We start from the raw sequence: 15912 nt of genomic DNA on the forward strand, positions 1-15912 counted from the left end.
AGTTCATAATCTGCCAATTGCTTAGACTCATTCCCCAAGATTACCATTAACAGCAGGCTATGAACACCCTGATAAACCCTAAATGTCTTCAAAATGGGGAAAACTACCCAGATATTGGTCCAAAATATGATTACTTTTGCTGCTGCTGAATTTTAATGCCGTATTCATGCTATACTGTATAACACAGTTTTAGCTCCAACTCTAATCAAACACACCTGAACAAGCTAATCAAGCTCTTACTAGGTATACTAGAAACACCCAGGCAGGTGTGTTGAGGCAAGTTGGAGCTAAACCCTGCAGGGACACCGGCCCTCCAGGACTGAGATTGGTGACCCCTGGTATAACAGAATAAGCTATAAGCTATAAAAAAAGAAGCACACATTATTGCTCATGTAGTCTATTTGTAGACTTTTTTTCCTGTTAATATTAATTATAAACAATATTTTGTATATTTAAAGCCAAACGGAGGACTTTTTAAATATATATTTCTAGAATGTCAAATCTTTACAATATCACTAACACATCGAAGTCCCCCAAAAAGCCTGGTCGTCCACAAAAGGCCAAACAAAACATTCCCGAAAAGCAAATGTTGTGTGGACAAAGAACTGGTCCAAAGGTCAATTTAGAAGTAAAAGCATATTAAACTCACTTGGGTGTGATGGGAAATGTTATTAAGCTAGTAAATATTCCACTCAACAGTGTGTATTGAAGTTTATTGATATATGAGTGGAAGCGAATGTTTACCAGTTTATCATTTCTTTCCCTGCATCTATTGCCCAATCTTCTGGCTAAGAAACTCCAGTGCAGATCAAGACCCTAGTGATGAGTGAATGATGATTTTTTTTTTTTCAGAAAATGTTTGCAAATTATTCTCCAATTTTGATCTCTGCTGTAATTAAATAAAATGCTAAATGCTTTAAGTACAACTTACGTCATTTTTGAGACCATTGTATTACATTTGGCTTCAAAATTTGATACTGGAATCAGATCTGATAAAAAGAGAAATCAAGTGATTTTGCTCTTTGTGTTTGACAGATGATGGAGTAGGCGATGTCTGCACTGGAGACTTTGACAAAGACCATGTGATCGACAGGATCGACACCTGTCCTGAGAACGCAGAGATCACACTGACTGACTTCAGAGCCTATCAGACTGTGGTTCTGGATCCAGAGGGAGAGGCTCAGATCGACCCTAACTGGGTTGTACTTAATCAGGGGATGGAGATTGTGCAAACCATGAACAGTGACCCAGGACTAGCTGTTGGTGAGTATGCTTATTTTTCCCCAAATCCAGTTAAAATACAAGAATAATCTTGAGTATTTCCATAGTCAAAGGAGCAAATCCAGCCTTGGAAATTTATACTGGTCATGACTTCATTTTTGCAGAACAAAAACAAATATGTTTGACAAAATAATCAGTGTCTATGATATAATGCAAGTCTCCCAAAAACTCTCAGAACAGACACTTCAAAAAACACCCAGCACACTGGTGATTTAAGCACATCTTGAGTGGATAATTACAGTGTAAGAACTTTAAGCTTCCCACTGACATGTAGCAATACTTTACTTTTTAATAATTTTTTTTTAACATGGTAATCAACATAATAAATCAAATTCTCAGAGTTAGATCTGCCAGTTAATACATTTTCATGCCACTGCTGAAAATAAACTGATTTATGAATAAGTTTTCTTAAAGAGCACCAATTTTACCCCTTTTACAGGATGTAAGTTTTTGGTGTCTCCAGAATATAAAGTTTCAGCTAAAAATATCTATCATATAATTTATTATAGCCTCCAGAATCTGCACATTGTAGTGTCTGAGTATACTGTAGCTGTTTTTGTAGCCTGTGGCTTTAAATAAAAATGCCTCTCCCCGCCCACCGTTCCTACTCATGTGTTACATCAGATAAACAGCAGTCAGTGACAGAGACAGACTCGGATGAAGCTGAAATACAGCTTATTATTTAAAAATACCAATTTTATTTGATGTATTTGTGGTCTAATTTATTTAAGCCTTTATGAAATGATGAGTCACACAAAATGCCATTTGCAGAACACACACAAACACACACACACATTAGCATTTACTAACACCATGTGGCCGTGGTGATTATAGCGGTTAAGAATTAGTGATTTTACTGTCTTTTTTACAAACATGCACTGTCTTGAAAATGTTTTAAACTTGAAAAATTTATAAAATCACAGAGAGTTAGAGCAGTACATTTTAATCCCAGTTTATTTGCAAAAAAAAAAAAAAAATCTGTGGACATGTGTAGACATGTTTTCATAGAAACATGGTGCCTGTCAATTAATTCGGTGGGAGGGGAAAACTGCACTCCTACGTCATGTTGAGCCTCAAAGTCACTGGGAGTTGGGTCTTATTTTAACGTCAGGAAATTTTAAAAAAGAGACTTGTTGGGTTTTTATCACTCCAATATGTCAGTGGACACACTATAACTACACACAGTTTTGTCTAAACAGCTTAAAAGTTAATTTTCTTCATAGGTGCCCTTCAGAGGGTTAGTTCAGGGCTTAGTTGTTTCAATTATTCATCTTTGGAACACTAATTAAGATATTTTAGGTGAAAGTTGAGAGCTCCCTCATCCTCCATAGACAACAAGGTTCCAGACTTATTAAAAGTTCAGAAAGGCACTAAAAAAACTTCCTCAAAACAGTTTGTGTGTCTTCAGTTGTATAGTCTGAATATTATCAAGTTATGAGAATCTAAGCAGCATTCATGAGCACTGTGCAGTGATGTATACCCCATCAGTGACCCACACGAGACATCCTTTATTTGAAACAAAGCACAGGAGTATCTGAGGTAATATGTCAGAAACACGGCAGAGCACTGCACAGGAACACCAACCTGACACTGAAGAGAAGAAGGCGTCATAGTGGCGCAGTGGGTTGCACGATCAGTGTTCAAGCCTGATCCATCACTAAACTGTTGATTAAAGTTATTATTTTCATTTTAGATCCGCACAAAAGTATTCTTGTAAGCATGATCATTTTCTGTTTAAACCACTGAAGGCATATAGTCTGTTTTTAAGATTTAACAGTATGTGAACTTGTGTGTTGCTTTTGACAACCTCATTTCTACTTGACATTGACATAAAACAAAGCTTAGTTTAAAACTCATTCAATTTGCCATCTTTTTGTTCTTTGTGTCTCTCATTTAACTTGACAAGGCTTTGAAACACATGCAGATACTTTAATTCGATGCAGTTACAATATAAATTCTAAAGATTTTTACAATGTTTTACAGAGTTAAACTCCAGTTGGCAGAAATGATGCTTTGTAGATGAGAAAGTCTAAAATGATTTCTCTCTCACACACACACATACCTATCCTTAACTTGCACTATGAAGTCACTGTTTCACATGAGAATGAAAGTGTTGTTGTTGGGATGAGTGATGGAATCTTATCACTCCAAACAGGATACACTGCATTCAATGGCGTGGACTTTGAGGGCACCTTTCACGTAAACACAGTGACGGATGATGACTATGCAGGCTTCATCTTCAGCTATCAGGACTCCTCCAGCTTCTATGTGGTGATGTGGAAGCAGACGGAGCAGACGTACTGGCAGGCAGTGCCCTTCAGAGCTGTGGCAGAGCCTGGCATTCAGCTTAAGGTTCCTGTATTGTTCATCTCTATTACTGTCTGAATGCTCCATGTGTGCTTTTATCATTACAGCTGCTCCGCTGAGCCCACAGTAGACCTAGAATTATGACTTTGGCCAAAATCTGAAGCATGCAAAAATACTTAAGACGCTGAAGGCAAAAACACAGCTTTTTTCATTCAAGCAATTGTCTGTTTTAAGATTTTGGGCCTTTTGGCCATTTCAGTTTAAGGTACAGAAAACATGCAAAGTAAACTTTTAAGTGTTTTTTATGTCACACTTTATTAGTTGGCATCTGTAGATTTCAATAATAATACATATTTTATTTTATTTTATTTTTTGCTCTGAGCCCTAAATCTCCACTTTAGCAACACTTTCATGAAACTGTTTAGTTTATCCACAAAATTTTATTCTACAACAAGTTTAGATGCAAAAATCTCTTAGTGCCGTCTGAAAATTTCATTTAAAATGAGCATTTTACTAAAATGAGCATTTTGCTGTGTTCTGTAGTTTCACTTTAATGGCAAACAATCTGTTTTTCCCATGGCCTTTAAACTGAAACAACTGACCAAAAACAAAGAAAATGCTCATTCTAAAAGAAAAGTCCAGATGGCACTTCAAGTTTTTGCATCTGCGCTTTTCAATTTTTTATGTTTTCAATAATGAAGTTATGAAAAGAGATTCCAAAATTCCCCTGTGTAAATCTGTTTGACTCTAAGGGCTCTATTTTTAAATATCTATGTGCAAAGTCTAGCATTTAGCATTTAGGGCATGTCAGAATCCGCTTGGTATTTTAAGGGTGGCAAAATAACCTTTGTGGCCTGGCGCATAGTCTAACAGGGTTGAGCTTATTCTCATAACGAGTTATGGGTGTGTTTTGAGAATAAACCAATCAGAGTCTCATCTCCCATTGCCTTTAAGATTCAGTTTGCTATTTACATGGCAGACTTGTAAGTGGAAAAACTGAATGCTTCACTGGTGAGAAATCTAAACAGACCATTTGCAGCAAGGATGAAGACTGAGCCTGCTCCAATCAGCCTTTACTTATTTCTCTTTCTCTCCTTCGTGGATAAGGAAACAGTGTTGTACGCACAGACATCCATCAGCCTTCATAATTAATTTCGTTTGTTTAGCACAAAAATTTATTTCTAAACTATTTATAAATTCAGTTCTAAATAACGAAGTGTGGTCAAATAACTATAATTATTACATAGTTATATCCAACTGATTGACACATTATTGTGTCATTTTTGTGTGTCACGTTTAATTTTGAAGTCATAATTTTGGCCATATTTTCTGAATTATGGAGTGATAAAAAAAGATTCCCAAAATCCTGTCTAAAAACTCTTAACTCAAAAATGTCAAAATAAATAAATACATAGTACATTTTGACATTTTTTAGATAAGGATTTCTACACAGTTTTTTGGTGAATCTCTTTTCATCACTCCATAGTTCAGAAAATATGGCCAAAATTATGACAATGTTTGCATTTCTAGTATATACTGTAAAAAAAAAAAAAAAAAAAAAAAAAAAATATATATATATATATATATATATATATATATATATATATATATTTTTTTTTTTATATATATATATATATATATATATATATATATATATATACACACAGCTCATGCTGTGGGGATGTTTTTTCAGCAGCAGGAACTGGAAGACTAGTCAGGATAGATGAAGGCAGCAATGTACAGAAACATCCTGAATGAAGTCCAGGATGGACTTGATAAGGTTCCTGTATATATCCTTCAGAGTGCTCTTGACCTTAGACTGGGGCGACGTGCCATCTTCCAGCAAGACAATGACCCAAAGCACACTGCCAAAATATAAATGGAGTGGCTTCACAACAACTTGAAGAATGTCCTTGAGTGGCCCAGCCAGAGCCCAGACCCAAAGCAAATCAAATATGAGATCAGAAAGTGGCTGTACACAGTTGCTTCCCATCCAACCTGATTTTGCTTGAGCGGTACTGCAAAGAGGAATGTGCAAAAAATCTCAAAGACGTGTGCCAAGCTTGTGGCATCATATTCAAAAAGACTTGAGACTGTAATCGCTGCCAAAGGTGCATCAACAAAGCATTGAGTAAAGGCTGTGGATACTTACATGTGATTTTTCAGGGTTTTATTTTTTTATAAATTTGCAACGATTTAAAAAAAAGCTCTTTTTTCACATTGTCATTACGGGGTATTGAGAGTAGAACTTTGAGGAAATAAATGAATTTAATTCATTTTAGAATACGGCTATTCACCTGCACTGTTTTGCTTAAACCAATATTACAGCTGTTATTTTGCTCTTCAATCATGTCAAAATAAGGATTGATCATTCAAACAAAAGCAGGCACGGGTGAATATATTGTACTTTTCTAGGCTGTAAAGTCTAACACGGGGCCTGGGGAGTTCCTGAGGAACTCGTTGTGGCACACAGGAGATACAAAGGAGCAGGTGCGTCTGCTGTGGAAGGACCCTCGTAATGTAGGCTGGAAGGACAAGGTCTCCTACCGCTGGAATCTGAAGCACAGACCCCAAGTGGGATATATCAGGTTAGATGGAGATGTCTGACTTTACTGGATTTGAATGAAAGGGGTAGTTCACTAAAGTATAATATATATTTAGTCATCTTTGTTTGTTAACAGGGTGCAGTTCTATGAAGGCACTGACCTGGTAGCAGATTCTGGAGTGGTTATTGACACCAGCATGAGAGGAGGTCGACTCGGGGTCTTCTGCTTCTCACAGGAAAACATAATCTGGTCCAACCTGAGATACCGCTGTAATGGTGAGAGCAATGCTTATTGCAATTACGATTGCACCCAGGGTCGAGGCTAGTAATTTTGAACTTTATGAATGAATATTTGAGGTTGAGTTAATATGATTAATACTAATAAAGCAGATCTCCTGGGCCCCCAAAGCACATGGGCCCATAGAACTGTTCTAACTTCCTCCTGCTTAGCGGTGGCCATGGTTAGGGCATACTAGAAAGTTATTGTAATACCATATGGCAAGCATTTTACCATTTATAAGTTAATTCAAAAGTGCACTAAGCGAATTTTGTCAAACAGTGTTTATATTTGAACACAATAGAACAAACATGCCCATAACTCAGTAAGTTTCATTTTGATATCTGGACTATTGTTACTAGACACGCCCCTTACTGCTGATTGGCTGCAAATGTATTTAAAAAGTTAGGCCCAATCCCATTTCTATGTTTGTACCCCTACCCCTTGAAACAGATTGTGAACGGTGGTAGGGCTTCAAAATTGAACCCTAATAAATGGTACAGCCCTACAACACCTGCACATGCTATCATATGTCTTCACAATCTCTTACTTCACATGAGATCAATGATCGTGCTGCTGTAGTTATTCAAGTTGTTAATTTTTTTTAATAGTTATCTACAGGAAATCACTGAAGGCATATATTATGATATCATAAAGATATAATGTGGCAATAAGATCATAACTATACTGTGCATTTACACCAGGGCCATAATTATCTATGTAAACACACAAAAAACTACATTAACATTACAGCAGACACTGTTAAAATGTCATTTCCAGTCACTAGACTTTTCTGACAGGGTATGTGAGTGTCATCGAGTGACAGCATGTTATGGGACTGCTATATAGGAGTTATTATTGTAGATAGCGAAATTTAGCGGTTTTAGCATAACTGTAAAACACGAACATGGTTATGAATGTATTAAAACATGTGCTTGTTTGTTGTAAAAATTTGTAATAATTACAAAAAAAAAAAAAAAAAAAAACACTAATTAGTTTATCTCTTTCCATCTGTGTGCAGCCATGCTGCCATTGTAGATGGTGTTATCTAAGAACTTTTAATACCCTTTGGTTTTCAGTGTAGTCCTGGAAAATTTCAGTTTCAAGGGGTAGCCTTTCAACTTAGCCCTATGCCTTTAAACGAATGAGAATTGGGAAACCTCTACCCCTTCTCGTGAAAGCGCAAAATGAGGGGTTGGGGTAAGGGGAAGGGCTAAGGGGTAGAATTGGGATTGGGCCTAAGTCTCTATTAGTCTAATTGCACTCTTTTGAAAATGTTGTTACAGGAAAAATACAAAAAAATTTAAACAAAATAAAAACCAAATTGTTGCTTAATGGACAATACGTCTGGAATGCACAGCCTACCTGGCCATCCCAAAACCACTGCAAGTTAGTGAGTAGCCTACCAAATCATATTAAACGAGCGAAAGGTCAATAAGCCCACATCTGAGAACAAAAAATATATTAAAAAATATTAGGGAAATGAAAACCCTTCCCCTTTGCTGGAAACTGGGTCCATTACTGGAAGCAATTGACTCTGATTGACGGAGAAAAAAGGGGCTACATTTCCTTCATTTCATTAAAGTTTCTTAAATTAACATTTGTATACATGACAGAAATCCAAATTTAGATGACACAAAGTAATCAAACATTTTGTTTTGTTTTTAACCAACCAGCAAAAACAATGTATTCAACAATTTATTGAGATGTAAAATAATAGTGTATAGACTTTATTGTACTAAAAAATTCAATTAATCTTTTGTTAAAACTACAAAATGTATCATTTATTGTTCCCAAATGGTTAAAAATAGCTTGAATTCTTACTAAATTAACGTTTTCGCAGTAATGGGGTTAAACGTTGCTTGCGTTCAGTTTCCTGGTTAATTAGAATTACAAATTTCAGATTCTGTAATTCCGTGACTTGCATATTTGCACTTTGTGATATCAATAAAGAAATGGAGTCTATATTGTGCAGACCTAACTTGAGTTTACTCATTCAAGTAGACTATTAGTTGACTAAAATAGGGAATTGTGAAATTGTGGGCATAGGGAGCAAGTTCCAATAGTAGTTACATCTGCTTTTACTCATTTGCTGTTTTGAGGCCACTGTTGAGTTTATTCATAAATAAAGTAGTAACATTTCAGTAACATAACAAGTATTTCCCGTTAGCTAATCAATAGGTACCAGTATCTTGTAAAGTACTTATGATGAATAAATGCTATTATGTATGTTTAATAACTGGGTACCTAAAAATAACTACCACACTTCCTGACTAAAGTCTTGTCATCGATCCCAGCTGTAAGAGCTACAAATAATAACTTGACTTCTAGTTGATCATTTGGAAAAGTGGCAGAAGGTTGATTTTTCTGATTATTATCTGTTGAACTGCATTCCAATCATCATAAATACTGCAGAAGACCTATTGGAACCCGCATGGACTCAAGATTTTCACAGAAATCAGTCAAGTTTGGTGAAGGGAAAGTCATAGTTTGGGGTTACATTCAGTTATATGAGAAATCTTCAGAGTGGATGACAACATCAACAGCCTGAGATAAAGACAATTGTGCTGCATTACATTACAAACCACAGAAGAGGGCAAGTTCTTCAGCAGGATAGCGCTCCTTCTCATACTTGAGCCTCCACATCAAAGTTCCTGAAAGCAAAGGTCAAGGTGCTCCGGATTTGGCCATTCCAGTCACCAGACAAAAACATTATTGAGCATGCCTGGGGTAAGATGAAGGAGGAGGCACTGAAGATGAATCCAAAGAATATTGATGAACTCTGGGAGTCCATCAAGAACCATTCTTTGCCATTCCAGATGACTTTATTAATAAGTTATTTGAGTCATTGCAGAGATGTATGGATGCAGTCCTCCAAGCTCATGGGACTCATACAAAATATTCATTCTTTTTCCACTGCACCATGACTTTATTTTCTATACTGGACATTATTTCTGTTAACTGACAGAACTTTTGCCTAAGCAAAGTCAGACCTTACTGTCCTAATTAAATAATTAAAAATCAAGGCATGATCATAATTTTGGTAAAATGACTAATCTAGAGGCTTTTGCCTTTCATATAAGCCACTTCTGATACCAAATGATCAACTAAAAGTCAAGGTATTATTTGTTGTTGTTAAACTTGGATAAGTGATGACTTTTGTCAGGTAGTGTAGTGTATAAAAATGCTAAGTAGTCAGAATTGAAGTACAGTTACTTCAGAACAGAAATAAGTGGTGGTATATAATGAAGAAATACAATTAGTAGATATTTTTAAATAGTCATATTTGGTTTTGTTGACAACGCTGCATCCATTATTACAGATGCAGTTCTTATTCATTCACATGTTTATCCTAATATGCATTATTTTTGACATTTACAGACACAATCCCTGAATACTACATCGAGGAACAAGACCAGCAGTAATAAGACTAACAGGAGAGCAAATATTAGTAGCAGCATCCACAGGAGAGGTTCCAGCACCACAGCAGATGTGAATGACATGTTGGGTATTCTTTCGTCCTATTAAACAAACACTATTTACTGACTTTTTGTATTGAAAACACATATCTTTCTACAGTTATGCTGAATTTATACTACCTGCCAGAAACGGCTTGTGCTCTTCTGCACTTCAGGCTACAGTTTTAATAAAGAGGATAATAAATTGTGAAAATCTGTGACAATGACGACTGTTAAAACTAATTCAGGTTTGTCATCACAGGAATAATTAACCTTTTAAACTGCATTAAACAAAACACACATATACTCTTCAATGTATTTCTTAAAAACTTCTCACAAACATCAACAATTATTTTGTACCGAAATTTAGTTACTGGCAATGTGTAATATTTCAATAGAATGCCTGATAAAGTGTTAAATAAAAAGATGTTGCATGTTGCTACAATTCCTAGACATTGTATAGAATGTATTATTTAGGCAAAGTGTCAAAAGACTACAACAAAATCTGTTATTGATCACATAGTTCAAAGTGCAATGAATATGAAATAAACTTTGGTCACTTTGGTCTTGCACATTCATATTTCATGAATTAGTGAAGAATTGCTAAATAAAAAGGGCATGATGTAGTTACCAGTGAAAACAAGTAGAATACAACTGGAATGAGCTACGTGTTGCAGCAGGGAAGACTAGAATGACATGTTAAATTGTACAGATGTTGTGAGAAGAATTATGGCAATATTGTCTGTGATATGGTAGAGGACATACCTGTCAACACTGGGATGTAAAAGTAAGAGATAGCACTCCGCACAGATCCATAATGAAAGCATTTGATTGCTTTTCTAACTTTTCATGCTCATTTAAAACAAAATTTGTTGCGTTTAAAAGAAAACTCACCAAGATTAAGACTTTAGATAGTATTATTATTATTGTGTATATGTCTGTTGAAACATGCACACAAAACCCAGAGTGTTCACTTTCACTACACTTCAAATCGCATACACAGTATCCGTTTGGAAAATATGGAGCGTGTCTGACAGTCATGCACCGCTACATGAACTGACTGTTTTGAGGAATGCTTAGAAGGGGCAATAGCGCCTGTAAAGGAAAGGAAGGGAATCCCACCGTTTTTATATTTATTTCAAGGTGCTTTTATGCCTAAAAAAATGAAAATGAAATGCTTGGTGTTGGGGATGAAGTGTCTGAATAACACAGCTGAGAACTGGAAAAATAACTATGCACTGGATTTCGGGCTGCTGCGATCGTATACTATACCAAAGTCGGCGACCCAGGGGTTTTACAGACTGTACCAAAAAGTTGAGGACCGGTGTTGGGGGTGAAATGACAAAATGGGAGACTCCCAGGAAAAACAGAGAGAGTGTTGGCAAATATGGAACAACTTTGCAGGATGATCGTGGGATAGAATTGTAAAATATGTGAGAATCGAAGGAAATACAGGAGGGTTGATGGGTATGGATAGTGTAACCTCGTACCTGCAATACGCTTATCTTACAATAATGTTTAACACTTGTGTACACCGACTGCCATCTTCGAACAACGACCCAAGCACAAACGCCAACATCAGTGGCGGGAAAAATGGTGGGGGTAGGCCAGTTAAATATGCCACACGGCAACTCAGCATTTTATATGCCTAGACACAAAGTAGCAACCATTTCATACTTTGACGATCAATTTTAAGCATTCTATAGAATGCCGGATTTCACACATTATTACTTATATATACACACTACATACTCAGGGTTTCAGCAAGTCAAATTTAAGACTTGAAAGACATTTTAAAACTATTATGAATGAAATTTCAGACTTATACAGTGCTAAATGCTGAGGACTTTTTTTAATTGTCTGTTGTACCAGTGGAAAAGATTTTTTACTTGCCCCATCAAAAAATATATGTAATTTAATTATTACTTAGCCATGTATTTTAAACAACGTAAATACAAACTACTAATAGTATTAGTGCAGTATACATACACTTTTTCTCCAAAACATATTTTTTTTACTAACAAGGCTTCAAAACAAATAAATCTCTCAACAGTCTGTAAAGGTCAATGTCCTCACCAGGTGGCTATGAAAATATCTTAACAAATGTTAATATTAATGTAAAGATAATTAAACCGTAAGTTAAATGTTTTATTGAGATGGATTGTTGATGATTGGATAGGTGTTTTGCTTGAAATAGGAAAATTAAAACATGGTTAAAATGGTTTAAGACCTACAACACAATATTTCAGTCAATTTAAGACTTTAAGGTCTTGTTTTTGAAATGTAAGATATTTTAGTACTTTTAAGACCCCACAAACACACTGATATTGGTCCATTCACCATAAATGTAAAATGCCACATAAATGTTGCCCATTTGACTTATTAGCCATATTCAAGACTTCTGAAATGACATGTGATGCTTCATTTAACGTCACATTCAATTTTTGAATCCAATGAAGGCCATTTTACCATAAATTATACTGTTGTTTCCTTTATTATCAATTATAGTTTATAAATCCATACAAATGACAAGGATATGTTTTTCATAAATATAAAAATCAGATGTGACCAAAATTTTACTCATTTGTCTTTTTATTGAAAGATCTTGCAATATCAATAAAAACAATAAAGAGAAATAATCCTGCAACAGCTGAACTCATATGACCCTTCATGGAACGTATTGAAATTTTGTGGAGGGAAAAAAGTAAATAACAACAACAATAATGATAAAAGAAAGTCGATACATATAAATGAGGAAAGGAGTTGTTTGTAAACATACTGTACATTTTTTGGGGATATAATGTCTTCATGCGAAATTAGTGTGAACAACACAAAGTGCATGTATTACTTATTTCACACCTAGTGGTCATCTTTACAATGGACTATTTACATAAAGCACATACTGCAAAGTTCATGTCTCGCATAAGTGTAAATAAAGGAAAGCATAATCCAGCCTAATGCTATTAAGCCAAATACTGAGCACCAAATGGTTCACAGGTTAACATGAAGCTAATATGCTAATAGCTTGACGCGGTTGTAACATAATGTTTAAGGCAATCATTCACTTGTTTAAATTGTCACAAACAAGGCCAACTTCTTATAAACATCAGATTCTTTAAAAGAGCTTTTTCAGACCACACACAGCTTCTGAGATCATCTAATCTGCTCAAAACATTTAGAGTATCTACAACTGCTACACAGGAAACAACCCTAAAAATGTTAAATAATTCCAGTTCTAGATTGTATTTGTTTTAGTGATGGCAATTCCAACTCACTAAGCTCTACCAGGGAGCATTAGCATTGATGCTGCATTAATGTAGGACAGCTCCTGTAAATATGTATTCCAAAACACGCACATAGAGCAACAAAAACCTCTGAAAGATTAAATACAATAGCTGTACAGAGCTGAAAAAGCTTCAGAAATATAAAAATGGTATAAACAGGTTCTTTGACGAATAGCATGCTTGCTAGCCTAGTGCATGAGCTTAAATAAAATGTCATGTTATCTACAGACTAAAGGCCAAAGTATACTTTTTTTATGCATCTGCTAAGGTATGCACTCAGATGCTCATGTTGTGTCAAATATACACATACAGTACATCCGCATACAATCAGTGTTCTCATATATATGTTTTGGATTGTTTGCTTGTTGTAATGCACAGAATTTATGGCCACTGATAATAATACAAGCCAAAAACATGTCGTGTATTTACTGGAATCTCTGTGTTATGTGGATATGGTGTCCCTCTGGTATTTTGTTTATGATTATTGATTATATGTGATTCTGGACCACAAAACTAGTCTTATGTTGAACTAGTTTATTGTTGGCAAAAGTCAAATTACATTGTTTGGGTCAAAAATTTATTTTTTATTTTATGCCAAAAATTGATTCGAATATTATGTAAAAATCAAGATTAATTAATATATTTTTTATCAATTGAAAACTGTAAATATATCAAAACTCATTTTGTGATTAGTAATCTGCATTGCTTAGTCCAACTTAAAGAGGAATTTCTTAGTATTTTGATTAAATCAGATTCCAAATTTTAAACGGTTGTATATTTTTTGATCCTAACAAAGTATGCATCAGTGTAAAGATGATTTATTCAGCATTCAGATGATTTAACATTTTTTAAAAGTTACAATTATGACTGAGGGTGACACGGTGGCTCAATGGTTAGCACTGTCGCCTCACAGAAAGAATGTCGCTGGTTCGAGTCCCAATTGGCATTTCTGTGTGGAGTTTGCATGTTGTCCTTGGGGTGGGTTTCCTCTGGGAGCTCCTGTTTCCTCTATACCCTCCAAACATGCACTATAGGTGAATTGATGGACTAAATTGGCTGTAGTTTATGAGTGCAAATTTAAGAGTGTATGGGTGTTTCTCAGTACTAGGTTGCATCTGCTATGTAAAATATATGCTTCATAGGTTGGCGGTTCATTCCACTGTGGTGACTACTGATAAAAAAAGGGACTAAATTGAAGAAAAAAGAAAAAATTAATGAATTATGACTGATTTTGTGGTCCAGGGTAACAGAACAAATTTAAAGTTGTTCAATACTTTACTGTATGAAATTAATAAAGAATAAATTTACATAAAAATCAGTCTAGATAAAAAAAGACTAAATTTCTGTTTAAATTTATGAAATTAAATAGCCTAAAATTAAAATAATCAATTTATATTCATTCTTTTTTTGAATGTGTAATTTTCCATTTGGGCTTCCGGCCAGATGCATCCTAAAACTGCATGTACATGTACAAAAACAAACAGATAGAGATGAAAAAAGTATACTTTGGGTTTTAAGCACCATTTAAAATTGTACCAAACTGTGAAAAAGCAAAAAATATCTACACTTTCATCATTGCTGTGAGCTTTACAGTCTTGTATGGCAGTTTCGGTTAAAATGTTGTGGTCCTGGCTTCGCCTGTCCATTTCAGATCTTTGCAAAAACATTTACAGGAAATGGCAGTCATATGCTTTTCCTTGAATGCTAGAATGGGAAGATTCCTAGTAAGTAGCATTCATTACTACCTGAGGAGCCGAAAGATAGGAACATTTAGGAATGTTGCTGACTTATTTGGAAATATTGTTTTGGTGCAGTCTCGTAAGAAACCTATGAGGGTGCTTCAAAAAACTAAACAAAAACAAAATCGTTATCAAATCCTCTCATTCGAGTACATTTATTCACATATATATACACAGGAATAACCTCTTGCACATTCGTTTTTCAGCTGGTTTTTATCACGAGTGCAACCATGATCCTACTATAATCAGACCAGTTATTCATATTAAATAAATTCTTGTTACTTTAGAGAAACACCCTCGTAGTGAAACATATCAACTATAAAACACATTTGAAAAAGGTCGACAAACAAAATCACGGATGTTTTTTTTTTTTTTTTTTGGATTTGCATAGAATTCTTCAGCTACCAAAAGAAAAGCGTAAAAAGCGTAAAAAGACACTTACAGGTGACGTGTGAGCCTGAGCAATGCTTTGTTTTGCAACACCTTCATGTGGTTTTGGTGGAAAAGAAATGAGAGCCCTACCTCAGTATGGGAGCAACCGCAACATGATTTCTGTAACAAATCTCCATGAAAACAAATCTAAAGACGTAGAACATAAGCAGCCTTTGAGAAATCAAAAGCCTTTAACTTATTAAAAAAAACGTAAAAACTCACTCGCTCTCTCACACACACAGTAGTTGTAGCCAGACAGTGGTGATACTGGATTATGGCCGAAAGGTTTCTAAGCTTGAAATCTCTGTGGGAAGAGCATCGGAACCACCAGGGTCCACATGTAGAAAAATAAACACACCCAGCTGGAGGCCATCTTGATCCAGAACACAGACCAGCTTCCCTCTAGAAGCCTCTCGATCTTTGCGTTGTCATAACTGCAGACAGAGATGATTATAGGAATATTAATATTTATGCAGAGTGACATTGTTCCTCAAAACTGCATACTGGGCTTCTATTTGGTCACAGGAAATTAAAGGTAAATTAAGAGTACTTTAATTTATTTATTATTATTATTGCAACATCAGCAACT

General features: G+C 35.3%; 2 protein-coding genes across 3 annotated transcripts in view; one reads left to right on the plus strand and one right to left on the minus strand.

The window, feature by feature from the left end:
• thbs4a (thrombospondin 4a) overlaps positions 1 to 10418 on the plus strand; it is a 33058-nt gene extending 22640 nt beyond the window's left edge. The window contains exons 17-21 of the mRNA NM_001114424.3: positions 1036 to 1263; positions 3437 to 3633; positions 6004 to 6176; positions 6270 to 6409; positions 9792 to 10418. Coding sequence (NP_001107896.2) covers positions 1036 to 1263; positions 3437 to 3633; positions 6004 to 6176; positions 6270 to 6409; positions 9792 to 9835 — 782 coding nt within the window. The 3' untranslated portion in view covers positions 9836 to 10418. The remainder of the gene's footprint in view (positions 1 to 1035; positions 1264 to 3436; positions 3634 to 6003; positions 6177 to 6269; positions 6410 to 9791) is intronic.
• Positions 10419 to 12442: 2024 nt separating this feature from the next.
• serinc5 (serine incorporator 5) overlaps positions 12443 to 15912 on the minus strand; it is a 67514-nt gene continuing 64044 nt past the window's right edge. The window contains exon 8 of one of the 2 annotated variants that reach the window (XM_087251631.1): positions 12443 to 15757. In XM_087251631.1, coding sequence (XP_087107757.1) covers positions 15613 to 15757 — 145 coding nt within the window. In that variant the 3' untranslated portion in view covers positions 12443 to 15612. 2 annotated transcript variants of the gene reach the window in all.

The sequence above is a fragment of the Danio rerio genome, chromosome 5 (genome assembly GCF_052040795.2).
Source record: "Danio rerio strain M-AB ecotype USA chromosome 5, GRCz13ab, whole genome shotgun sequence".
NCBI lineage: Eukaryota > Metazoa > Chordata > Actinopteri > Cypriniformes > Danionidae > Danio > Danio rerio.